Source organism: Physeter macrocephalus, chromosome 19, assembly GCF_002837175.3.
Source record: "Physeter macrocephalus isolate SW-GA chromosome 19, ASM283717v5, whole genome shotgun sequence".
NCBI classification, from domain to species: domain Eukaryota; kingdom Metazoa; phylum Chordata; class Mammalia; order Artiodactyla; family Physeteridae; genus Physeter; species Physeter macrocephalus.
The window spans coordinates 29,125,583-29,138,443 of NC_041232.1; the positions used below are offsets into that span (position 1 = coordinate 29,125,583).

General features: G+C 48.6%; 2 protein-coding genes across 6 annotated transcripts in view; one reads left to right on the plus strand and one right to left on the minus strand.

The window, feature by feature from the left end:
* The window catches only part of PTPRM (protein tyrosine phosphatase receptor type M), an 805,568-nt gene extending 798,671 nt beyond the window's left edge, over positions 1 to 6,897 (minus strand). For all 5 annotated transcript variants that reach the window (XM_028480386.1, XM_028480385.1, XM_028480384.1 and 2 more), the window contains exon 1: positions 6,457 to 6,897. In XM_028480386.1, coding sequence (XP_028336187.1) covers positions 6,457 to 6,529 — 73 coding nt within the window. In that variant the 5' untranslated portion in view covers positions 6,530 to 6,897. The remainder of the gene's footprint in view (positions 1 to 6,456) is intronic.
* On the plus strand, positions 6,528 to 9,899 carry LOC114484341 (translation initiation factor IF-2-like). Its single transcript, XM_028479939.1, has 3 exons — positions 6,528 to 7,029; positions 7,163 to 7,779; positions 9,430 to 9,899. The coding sequence occupies exons 1-2, from the start codon at positions 6,528 to 6,530 to the stop codon at positions 7,774 to 7,776; spliced, it is 1,116 nt and encodes a 371-aa protein (XP_028335740.1). The 3' UTR covers positions 7,777 to 7,779; positions 9,430 to 9,899.
* Positions 9,900 to 12,861: the final 2,962 nt, after the last annotated feature.

Here is a 12,861-nt window from a genome sequence, read left to right on the forward strand (position 1 = left end):
ATCAAAGATAAGGTGACCATATGTGTGTGGGTTTATCTCTGGGCTTTCTATCCTGTTCCATTGATCTATATTTCTGTTCTTGTGCCAGTACCATACTGGTGACAGTGTTTTTAAGACAAATCTGTTAAATGACATCACAACAGATTTTGTTTACCTGGAGCATTAAATGACAGAGAGTCAGGGATTGTCTTTTGTGGATAACAGAGAAACGAGGCTCTATCTTAGGGGATACATTAAAGTACATTATCAGTACTTTAAAGAGATATATATTGAAAAGCTTCTCTTTTCTGTTTGGAAGTGAAGTTCATTTCCAAAGGCAAAGTGTCACATTCCCATTTTTAAATTCCAAATTTTATGCAAATTTCTCATTCTCGCCTAAGACAGTCCTTGCTTCTTTCGATTTCAGTAGATTTTGAAACTTTTAATAATTGGACAACTTTCCAAAGTACGGTTAACTGTATCTTTCCAATCTCTGCCCATTCCCACCCCCAATGCCTCCCCGACTCCCTAAAGGGGCCTTCCCAACAGTAAGTGCTCAATAAACATCCACTTGAATTAAAAGCATCATTTTAATAAGTGCACTGGGTTACACCCTTCTTACAACAAGCCAACAAATATCTTCGAAACACAGTATCAACCCAGAGAAATTTCCAGTGGCTAATAGTGACTGCAAGATTTAATTAAAACTTTACACTGTGGTAAGTAAAATTAGAGGAGACTTTTTTTCATTTTCGTTTCACAACTGGCTGGATCCAATATCTCCAGATAAGACCATTATCTGAAACGTCACGCTGGCGGTTTCCCCTAACAAGCTGAGAGTCACAGCACCATCCCATCGGCCTGTTCATAACTTGTGCCGTGCTGCTGGGGGGCAGGGGTGTTCACAAGTGCATGGACGTGAGTTATATTTTCATCCCTAGGTCCTTTCAGCTCTTGTCAAGGGAGGCTGAAAATGCAGAATGAGGATGCCAGGCCTTTTAGAACTCACACTCTGTCTGGCATCCCAAGCTCCCGGAGGGCTAGTTCTAGCACCTACTGCTGCCCCCACCCCGAGCTCCACCCAGGACTTTCTGATTCTGTCCCCCTGGGGTGGGGGGAGGAGGGGGCAGGAGTCTGCCCGTCTGCAAGTGATGTTCCTGAGTGATACTGAGACTGCTAGTCCAAGAACAACACTTTAAGAACTGTTCTTTTGGAACAATGTTTCTCGAAAGATGGCCAGGATCACCTGGGGATGCTGTGGGACCTTCCAGGGGCCTTGGGACATCAGAGTCACCATGCCGGCCATAAAGACCAAGTTGGGAAGGACCACTCCCGGTGACCCTCAGGCACGCTTGGTTTTGAGCAGCACAGGTATACACATAGCTCACCAGCAGCACAGGCTGAACACACCCCACACCCTCCCCCAGGCCACCTAAAGCCACCAACGTGCAGGATTGTCACCTGCTCTCCCTGCCCGTTTGTCACTCTTTTGATCCTCCTCCCTAAACTCTCCATACGTTTCACCCTTAATAGCAAAGAGAGGGGAAGAGCAGCGACCCTGCCTCCCGGGATATGCAGACCTGTGTTCTTACAGGTGAGCACACACAACCCTTCCCTTCTCAGGCCTGTGTTCTTCTTTCGTTCTCCTCTCCCACGTTCCCACCCCTTTATCAGGCTCTGGCCTTGCCAGCCGCCCCCGCTGGATGGCGGGGGGACCACAGGCTACCAAGGGTAATGACTAAAGCTTTCCTTCTCCCCACCTAACACCAGCCCTACCTACTGATTTTCGGAGCAACAGTATACACGCAGGCTTTCTGATGACTAAACGCTAAACCACGGCAGTATCTTAGGAACTGGAGAAGCAGCATCCTCTTCTGATGGGAGGTTTATGTGCTTTTGCATCTTCTTTAAACTTTTCATTGGTGAGTTTGAAAAACATTAGTAATGAAACCTTCTCTCACTTACAAAATAAGCTTATTAATAGGTTGTGGTCATAAAGATAAGAAGCCCCTGGAGAACAGTTTGTGGGAAAGTTGGTTTTCATAGAGAAGAATCCTAGCACCACTTATTGAAGAGGCTGTCTTTAAGGAAGGCAGCCTCTTTACCATTCTACAAAGCATGATAGACACCACCTTAAAAAAATGTTATACTGTTGAAAAACTATGTAAACTACTTATTAAAATGTCTGACCCCTAACTAAAAACTGTCTTAGCATATTTAGATAATACACGCTTATTCGAGAAAACTAAACCTAAAACAAAAACCGAGAGAAAACAACGCTTAATCCAAAATAGTGCCTCTACTGAAACAGATATGTACAGCCTATCAATTCCTGGAATGTATTACAATTGTTATAAAACTACGACAATTTCCAATAAAGCCATCAACTTTTATCGAATTGTCACAGAAGTACCTAAATTCTAAAACCAACTTTTCCCAAAACTAAAGGCTGTGCTTGAGACTCAGGTGGGAGTTCATATCATGTGAAGACATAATTCAGATTACTTGTTCATTTAGAATAACTCAAATTACATACACACGTATCTACAAATCAATATATGTAAGTAACTTCTCTACTGAAAATCTGTAAAATAACCCTTTGAAAACATCAGAGACTAAAACTTGTGATTTTTCCAGATCAGAACAATTGATTAAGCTCAAGCAATACTTCTTTACATCCACAAAACCACATAACGCTTAAAATGTTAAAGTGATTTCTTGGCATATTTCTATCATGCGCCCTGATTTAAACTTGAAATCTTTTCATCACGTCCATTATCAATCTCATTAAAGCACCATAAAAATATAAAATGTCATGACTCTAGTTATCTGAAAAAGAAAAAATAAATCAAACTGCTAAACAAATCTATTCACACTCTTTGTAAAGGGAACTGTACAACCTTGTATTCTGAAATAATTTTCAACTTACTGTAAAAACAGTACAAAGATTTCAAGTACATGTTTCACCCGCCTTCACCTAGTGTTGACATCTGACTTAATCAGAGTCAAATTATCCAAAACTAAGAAACTAAATATTGGTACAGTTCTACTAACTCAACTACAGACTCCATTCAGATTTTGGATGTTTTCCCACAAATGTCCTTAAAAGAGTACTTAAAAAAGAAATTTCTCAAGAAGAGTTTCAAATTCACAAGATTATATTAAGGTTTAATCTATTCCAAATACTGCGGTGGAAGCAAAGGACCAATCTGTTTGCATTTCTACTTCTGCAAACCAAGCCTTGCTTACCAGACCTTACCATATCAGTCTCATTATTATATAAAACCAAACACTTCCTTGCATAGGATATATTACAACTTGGCTTTTGAGAAAATAGGTCAAAGAGGAATGACTTCCCAGTTATGTGGCTTCTCAATCTGGAAAAGAGAATTTCAAGCAGAAGCAAGAATGATTTCACTTTCTTCCTCGCTTCTTACTTGTATATCTTTTTACAGAAGTTATTTTGGATGATCATTCAAAGCGTAGATAGAAGGCAGAAAGTGAGCCTCCAATACTCTGCCTAACAAGTTAGAAATTGTAAACATGGAAAGTGATGTTTAAAATGGAATGTTTATATATACTTAATCTCCTGGACAAAAAACCTAATTCTTTTCTTTTTTCTTCCAATATGTTTAGCACTCTATTTCTGATATCTGGCATTCAAATTATGTGTAGTACCTTCCAGAAATGATTAATCAACAATCACATCAATTCTGAATGCATTCCAAAAGAGGATATGAGGATGCAGAGGGGAAATAGCAAAGTGTCTTGTGTATAAATCTTAGTTACACACACACACACACACACACACACACACACACATACAAGTACGGCTAAAAGAGGATATGAGGATGCAGAGGGGAAATAGCAAAGTGTCTTGTGTATAAATCTTAGTTACACACACACACACACACACACACACACACACAAAAACCTCCACTGATTACATAAAACCTCAGGATTCAGCCCATTGGGTGCCCCCTATTTCAAGAAGAATCGGTGATGAAAATGTTAATTTCAAAAGAAGGGAGGATGCAAGCCAGTCTCACAATCTCTCCTCTCCCTCCCTTCTGTGTCAGCCAGTTCACATACAATTTGAATGTTTGCAAATAATCATAAGTCACATCACTAATTTATTCAACAAACAGTGAATGTAAGTGCTTTATCGGAACCAAGAAGGAAAAATAACTGCCTTTGCCCTCAAGCCACTTACCATCGAGCTCCTCTGTCTCTAAAAGGATCCCCATGTCAGGGACAGCAGACAAGTATTTCAATGTCCAGAAGACTCGTAAAGAGAAATAAGTGTCAGTGTCACTCATAACATCAGAATTAACTTTCCCAACATACAAAGAAAAAAAAAAAAAAAAGACTTTTCCAAAGCATTAACTGCTTTCCACATGTTCTACCTAAAACCCAAAGTGGAGAGAAAAAGCATAATGCACTGCAGTTTATCTGATCCTTGCACACACAAATTTTGCCAACTTCAATTTTTTTAATTGCATCGTTGCTAAGCATTCTCTCTGGGATACTGCCCTTCATTTCCTCTTAACCCTCTAACATACTAGGATAACTCTGGCTTCCAAATGAAAAGGAGGCACAGTTCAATCAATGGTATGATAACAAACAAACAGAATGACATATTTCCTCTGAAAGAAAAATCTGGCTAAAATTGAGTTTTAAAAAAAGTCTCTTTTGGTTTGACTATTAATTTACATAAGCATTAACAAGGACACAGATCAGTACTATATAGGCTGAAGTCCCTTTTAATGATGAGAAACCGATCATTTAAATAAGCTACATAAATATTTCTTTCCACCCCCTTGCCCACAACTTGAAAAATCCATCCAAATGCTTTCTGACACAGCTTAACTTGAAACAAATCCCAGGCAGGGAGCTATGGATTCTTAATAAAGAGAAAACCATCAACTAAGGCCCTCATCCTTGGCTTCTAACACTAATGAGTTACAAGGCTCTACAACTGGCGAGTCTACTCCATAATTCACTAATAAGAAAGAACGCAGGCCAATATCTGCATCAAGTTTATAACAGACAGCAGTGGATCAATTTGCTAAATCCTCCAGCGCACGTGCAATTACCAGACAGTTAAGGACATATTAAACTTGGGAAAAGGGTATTTCTCTACTGAAGTTGACAGCATAGAGCGAGCAGTCAACTCCACGCTTGGCTTCCTGGCGGCGGCCAACTGTGGTCAAGGGTCCTTGGGCTCAGGGACGACCAGGGCACGGCCTCTGCGCCTGCGTGTCCCTCGGGCTCCGGGAAAGTAAAGATGTACGTTTCCACAGATCTGACAGCCAGAGGCAAACGTTTGAAAGGTTTTAAAATATGCGCTTTACCGTCAGTGAAGGTGTCCTTCATGAAATTTAAAAAAACAAACAAAAAGTTCAACTTACTCATTCCTCCCGAATAAACACAGAAACCTATTTTGCAACCCAAGTTCAAGGCCAAATAGCAGGCTTTTTATTAAAAGAAAAGCCCAGTGCCACCATTCTACGTAGACCTTAATGAAACTGACACACACGAGAAAGTGTGCTAGTGTGCAGGTGTGCAAGCGCCGGCTGTCCATCCACGTGTGTTCCAGGTTAACACCGTGCGGGGTTCGCGCCCCTCCTGACTCCCGACTCCCGGCCACGCGTCCTCCGGCAAGGAGCTCTCCGAGCTCGGACCGCCCGCGCGAAGCAGGCACCTCCCCGCCACTCCCTTTCCTCCCCACCCGGCACCGCGGGCCGCGAGGCGGGCTGACCGCTGCCCCCGGCCGGGCGTTCCGCGGGGCCGAGGGTGCGGAGGGGGAGCCCGGCGGGCACAGCCACGGCGGCCCAGGGCCTGCGGGCCGGCCACTCCCTCCGGGCCGCCGGTCCTCCCGCCGGGACCGACGAGGACGCCCCCTCGGCTCTCCTGGCCAGCCGTGCAGCCGCCGGGACGAGCCGGGGTCAAGGCCGCCGCGAGCCGGGCGGCGGGGGGAGGACCGACGATCGCCGCCGCCGCCGGAGCCGCTGGCTGGTCGGGCGATCGCGCGGGCGCAGCGGGCACGGCGACCCGGCCCGGCCGCCGCTCGCCGTGGGAAGGACCGCGCAGCGCCCACGCCCGGCGGCCGGCGGCTGCAACTCCCAACTTCAGGCAAAGTTTTCTGCTGTTGCTCTCGGAACCTACGCGGGACTCCGAGTGGCGCCGTCCGCCCGGACACGCGCCCAGGCCGCGGAGGAGCGGGGGCCGAGACGGGGGCCAGGTTCCGGGGCCAGCGCCGGGACTCGTCCGCTCGGCCCGCCGGAGCGCTAGGTGCCCGCCCTCCCCGCCGGTCCCGCGCCCGCGCCGGGGACGGGCAGACGCGGTGTCCGGCCCGCCGCGCCCCCTGCCCGGCCCTGCCGTTCGCCGCTGGGGCTCTGCCACCGGGAGCTGCCCGCGTCCCGGGACCCCTCCGGCCCGCGCGCCCCAGGCCCCGGCAGGCGCAGCCCCGCGTACCTGAAAACGTGTCCCCCGCCGCAGTTAGCAAAAGTCCGGTCAAAGTCGCCAGGCAAGTCCCAAGTCTCCCCATGGTGCTGAGTGCGCGCCGGGCCGCTCCCGGCGGCGCTGGGTGGGCGCGAGGGCGGAGGGCGGCCGGCGGCCGGGAGCTTTGCCTCCAAGGCGGCAAGAAGAGGAGGGTGAACAGCCAAAACCAGAACCAGACACCCAAAGTGCTAACAGTTGCAGAAGTCCCAACTCCGGCGGCTCCCGGGGCTGGGGGCGAGGGTCTTGGGTCCTCCCGCCCTATCGCCGGCCCCGCTCGGAGCTGCGCCGCTGCGAAAGAGAGCGGAGGGCGCGCCCGTGAAGCCAAAATCCGCCCTCCGTGCCGGCGGCTGCGCTGGCCGCCGCTCTCCTTCCCCGGCTCGGGACCCGAGCCTCCGGCGCCGCGGTGGCCGGGGCCGGGGCCGTGGCCGCGCGCGTCCCGCCCGCCGCCTCTGCGCCGCCAGGCGAGCCAGCCCCCGGGCGGCGGCGCGCCGATGGCCGAGCCCGCGCCGGCTGCAAGCGGGGCTCCCGCTCCCCGACTGACTGGCGGTGCCCCGCAGGCCGGCTGAAGGGAGCGCCCACGTCACGGCCGCCCGCGCCGCCGCGGCCCGCTAGAGGGCGTGAGCGCCCGGTCCCGCCGGCCCGCGCCCGGCGTTCGGCGGCCGCGGCGCCTCGGGGGGAGCCGGGCGGGGGGTGGCCGCGGGGGCGGCGTCACCGAGCGGAGAGCGGCGGCCGGGCGGTGCCACCCGCTCCCTCCCGCTCCCCTCCCGCCGCAGCTTCGGTTTCGCGGCCGGCTTCCGGGAGGGTGACCGCGCAGGGGCCGCGCCTGGACCAGAAGTTTGTCCCGGGTCGCGGGCCGCCGGGAGTTGGCGAGCGCGGCGGGCAGGACAGCGGCCTGCGGCCCCGCGGGCGGGCGGGCGAGGCAGCTCCGATCCCGGCGCCGGACGGCAGTGTCGGCGGGCAGGGCCGGAGGCACCGGGAGTCGCGGGGCCCGCGCTCCCCGGCGGCTGCGGTCCAGGCGAGCCGGCAGATCCCGGGGCTGCGAGGGTCTGCGGCGTCTCCGCGCCGCGGGCGCCGCGAAGTTGGCGGGCGCCCGGACAGCTAGCTGCGGCCGGGGACACCGAGACCCCGCAGCGCACCGGCAGCCCCGCGCGACACCCGCGCTCCTGCCCCCGGAACCTCGCACCCTCTGAGCAGGACACGCTCGGCCGCTTCATTGCGTCCCAGCCGTCCCGGGTGGGCCGGAGCGAGCCGCGGGCCATGCACGGAAGGCGGCGGTCACACGGACCTACGTAACCTGTGATTTCTGTGTCTGGTGCAAAGTGTTGGGAAACGCGGGAGGAGGCGTGGGTAATGAATCAAATGATGTCTTGAAATATATAATTTACCATTTGGGGTGTGGAATGCCTATTTCATTAAGTGGATAAAATAGCTTCCAATGCTTCAGTAAAGAGGTTCAGTTTGTAAAATTGAAAAAAAAAGAAAAAGAAAAAGGCGGGGTAGTTGGGGGGAATCCTTCTATTTCCCTTGGAATAACATACAAGGAGCTGCAGAGGCCAGGCCTAGCTAAATGAAAGCAGTAGAAGGCCTGGGAAGAGGTTAAATTAGAAACCAAGTAACTACCCGTGAGTTGCACGGTGTTCTAGGGCGGGGAACCGCGCCAGCAAAAGGGCAAACCCATGAAGCAAGTGAGCCCCGGGCTCCCTCCCGGTACTGACAAAGGCCCAGAAAGTGCATTGATCCCACTCTCACCTCGACCCTGTCTCCAGTGGACGCTAGAACCATCAGACAAGGATATGTCACAGCTGTCACCTCCCCGGGGCAAACTGAGGGATTGGACTTTTGATTTTGGTGCCCAACGAACAGCTCCTCTTTCTTGCAGAATTCCACTTATTAGATCCTTATCAGAAGTGCTCTTTCGAAGGCTCTGTATTAATCATTGACGTTTTAATACTACGGACCTTACATCATCCTGCTTCTTCTCCCAAATATGTATTTGTTGAGCCTTATCTCGATTGCAAAATAACATTTGAAGTATGGAGAGGCAGGTGGGTCACATACCTCCAAGGATCAGCAGTGAGGGTCTGTCACCTGGGCTTTCCCTGGTGCTGAGGTCCTGTGATGTGATGGAGCCCAAATTTCCTTTATTTGAATGGTCATGTGCTTTCCAGTGGAGCTGTTGTATTAGTAGATGTGAGATGGATCCAGATAAGGAGGGAGATGTCAATCTAGTCATTTGCCTTCTTTGAGTTGGGTGAAGAAGGTAATATTAAGGTAGGATTTCATTCGCAAAGTATGTGAATTCTTTCAGCAAATACCTAAGAAGGTCATATATCTGCCAGGCACTGAGCTACGTGCTGGAGGTTGTCTTACGCTGGGCTCCCCCAGGAACAGGCCTGAAGTTAAGGATTTAAGTATAAGTGGTTTTAGGTTTTATTGGGGGAGTAATCCCAGGAAGCAGTACAAGAGGAATGGGAAAGTGAGACAGAAGGGTGAGGTGGAGTCAATATAGGGTGTATGAAAGAGCAAGTTGCCACTGTGGGCATCTGGCACTCACTCCCCTGGGGACCCCCAGGAGAAAGTATGGAACAGCCTTAGAGCTGGAGCACCCTACCCCGGGGCAAGGACGTGTGTGAGTTGGCTGGGTGGGGGCATGGGAGACAGCTGCGCAGATAGGGGTCCCTTCACCAGTGGGGAGAAAGCCCTGTAGGGACTCCCAGTGCTGTTACCCTGGTAACCGGAAGATGCCCTGTCCCTTCCTCAGGTTACTTAAAGCTCAGTGGGAGACCCAATGAATTTCCATTATCTCTGATCTCTAAACATTACAGTGTTAAGCCGGCTCTGCCCTTATTAGCCTGAAATCCGCATTGCAAACAGTGGTGGGGTTTTGGCCAGCAGCTCCTTCCCTGGCAATTCCAACAGCTACTGTTTCTTCACTCCCTCTTCCAGGTAACTGGCCAAAGCAGCACTGAGCCCAAATGGAAGGCCTCTCTTCAAAAGGAATGGATTGGACTTCCTCTAAGGAAAGGATGCTGTAGGAGTCCTTCCAATGGGACATTTCTTGTCACTTTTTTTTTTTTTCAGCAGGGGAGTTTTTTATAATTTTAATCCAACCACATGACACTCCTGTCTCTCTGAGGACAACAGTGACATTTGCAGAATGGCTGGTCACAGGGGTGCTATCAAGCCAGCCCCCCTCATATGTCTAAATATTTCGACGTTATTCATCAAGCTGGCAAACTATTCTATACTATGTTATATCTTCCTACCTTGACAAAGATAACAATACCAAAAGATAAGAAAGCCTATAGTTTTCATATGACGAAAGTCAGCAAAATATCAAAGACAACTGAATATATCATTGTGCGTATCTTTATTTTCTGTTGGTAGTCTGGCTGTATGGATCAATAATAAAAAAGACATACATAATTCATGCATTATTATGTATTTATTCCTTAAGTTTTATTTTGCCTTTATTTTAGTAAAATCGCTCATATGTGGCCGTAATCGAGACTGTCACATAATTTTTGTCCTAGTGATAGCAATGATCTGTTCTGTATGGAACATTTATAGCCACATTTCACCCAGTTTTGTTCCTCAGAGGTGCTTGCAAGTATTGAGTAGCCACATGTGGACAGCACAGATATAGAACATTTCCGTCATCACAGAAAGCTCTTTTGGAAAACACTGAGAAAGGATGAGTGTATTCAAATTATGCGAAATTTGAGTATATATTTTCATCAAAAACGTAAATTCAAAAATTTTTAATCAGAAAATTAAAATTACTTTCCTATAGTTACTGAAAACTCCTTTCTTCCCAATGATTCAAAGATATCTGCTAGAAGTAAAATGCAAACTACAAATTAGGATTAGGAATACCAGGACTGAAATAAAATGATTCATAAAAAGCTTAACATTTTCTTTAATATTTTAAATTCAGTGATACGTGGTGAATTTTGAATAAACAGAAACCTATTAGCCATGTGAGCATTCAACGCCCACCTAGCTGTCAATGTAAAGAATCAGTATCCTGTTTCACGAATAACTACATATCTACCATTTCAACAGTAATATTAATCATTTCATTTTGAAAGATGTTCCTCAATCAACAAATTCAACACACGCAAATACTACACTAGCGTGTGACTTCTTACAGACTTGGAACCCAAAGAGAAGCAAGAAAATTGGTGGTTGGCATTACAAGGAAACCCCACTCGCTCACATTTAACACTTTCCTATTCCTGCTACCTGAAAGCAAGGATTTGATTTTTAATTGATTGGACTTTTAACGAAGTGCCTCTGCCGTGACATTATCCACACACCTCGGTGTGTCCATGTCCGTGTCAGTGGCAGCACACCCTGGAAATCTTCACAGTGTCCTTCCAAGGCCAGGGGACAAAAGTCAGGGTGAAGCATTTCTCTGGAGCCAGCACAGAGCTGGTTTTGAGATTGGACGTTTAGGGTTATGGTTTATGGTCTCTCAACACTGAGCACCAGATCCCTAGTGACAGAGGTGACCACGTGCCCCTGCGTACATTTCTTTTTATAGGTTAGTGATCCCCAGGGAGCTGGAAGGCCCAGGCCCAGGGCAGGAGCCCACCCTGCCCACTGTCTGCGCTGTGATGGTGTTGTTAGCATCAGTAACTCTGTGACATTTGTCCCAACCTCTTGAAAGTCAAAATGTAAATAAAAAAAGAAAACTGACCATAACCTATCCCCACCTATCCTCAATGTTCGGTTGAATTTGGAGGTTAATCACAGGCAGAAAGTTCCTGATCCATCAAAAGTATCTATCACACCTGCCGAAAAGCATCGACAAAAGAATCATTTAAATACCTCCCAGGTGGCTTAACTGGGGCTAACAGGACCCAGCAGAAACGGAAAACATTGTCCTAGAAAACTCACGTTTTGTTCTCTAGGCTCTGCTGCAATGATTAATTCCCTTTTTAGAGGCGCGTTGAGATTGTGGAAGTGTATTTTGAGATAACAAATGGAAAATGTAAATAAGCCCCCTCGTATGGGTTTCACGATGATGTATTCTTTCATTGATCAAAGATAGTATGTCGTTGAAAAGAAAATAACAAAGGGAAGGAAGGAGGGAGGGAGGGAGGAAGGAAGGAAGGAAAGGAGAAAGGGGAAAGAGAGGGAGTGGGAGATAGAGCTAGCTTGGAATTTGGAGTCCAGCTTGACTGAGTCCCAACTGTGTGATTTAAATTAGTTTCCATTTCCTGGCTTGCAGAAATGGCATTACACGTGGCAGCTCTCCGTGCATCTGAGGCCCTGAACAAACCTCTCTGATGAAGTAAAGCCCTAAGGGTGCAGAGTGCATCCCAGTCTGCCCGCCCCCTCTCTCGGCCCCGCCCGTGCATCACAGTCTCTGCCCGCCTACCCCCGCCCCCGCCCCCACTTGTCGCTACCTGGAGAAGCACGTGAGCCTCGGGCAGCGCTGGGGGGTGGGGAGCGTGGACGCAGAGATAAGCAGATCCGTGCTGGGTGCACGCCCTCTCCGTCAGAGTCGGCTTACTCAGTCAGGACTTCACAGCTTCACTTACCTTCTGAATGTGTGTGAAAAACACAACATTAGCGGTTCACGGGGGCCAGAAGAAAACAGGGCATTTAAACTTCCACCAGTGAAGCCCTGTTCTCACCTGCACAGAAGAAAGAATGGGGGCAGGTGCCCTTTTTTGAAGTTGTTCGTATCCTACCGGAGGCCAGAACCTGTCACCAGCAAAAGGCAAGGCTCCTCCAAGCAGACTTCAAAGCCACTTGTGCATAAAGGCTTACATTTTTTGAATTTTTAGATGCCCCAGGAATTCCTTCTGGAGGCCTAATTAAAAGAGGAGAGGGAATAGGTTTCAGTTCTTTGCTTTGCCCACATTACCCTCAGAATAGAAATTAAGCTCCTGAAATGCTGATACTAGGACAATGCATTTGCCTATTCTTTTTTAAAATCTTAACTCTGACAACGTTAGTCTGTGTGACATTGGGCAAGTCACTTAACCTCTCTGTGCTTCGGTTTCCTTACCTGTACAATGAAGGTAATAATAGTACCCACTTTACTGAGTTGTTGAGAGGATTAAATGAGATAGTAATATAAAGTGTTCAGAATAGCTCCTGGAACATCATTAGAGGTATATAAGTTATTAAGCGCTGGTTTTAAAATCAAATGCTAAAGAGAATCAACTCTGCACGAAGTTCTGGGCTGGGGTTCTGCGCAGGGAGATGGGACAGAAACATCTAATTGGGCCCAATTACCATTTAGATGGGACGACCTTCAACAGGGCTTCCCCTCCATCTTTTCTCAGCAGCCTCTGCTTTTGGGCACATTGAGTTTATATCAGCTGCCAGACCCAACACCAGGCCACATCCAAGGGAACCACA

Coding starts and splice junctions, on each gene's coding strand:
- LOC114484341 (XM_028479939.1), top strand. CDS start 6,528: ATGGTGCTGAGTGCGCGCCGGGCCGCTCCCGGCGGCGCTGGGTGGGCG. Junction 7,030..7,162: donor CGCTCCCCGACTGACTGGCG/GTGCCCCGCAGG, acceptor CCTCGGGGGGAG/CCGGGCGGGGGGTGGCCGCG.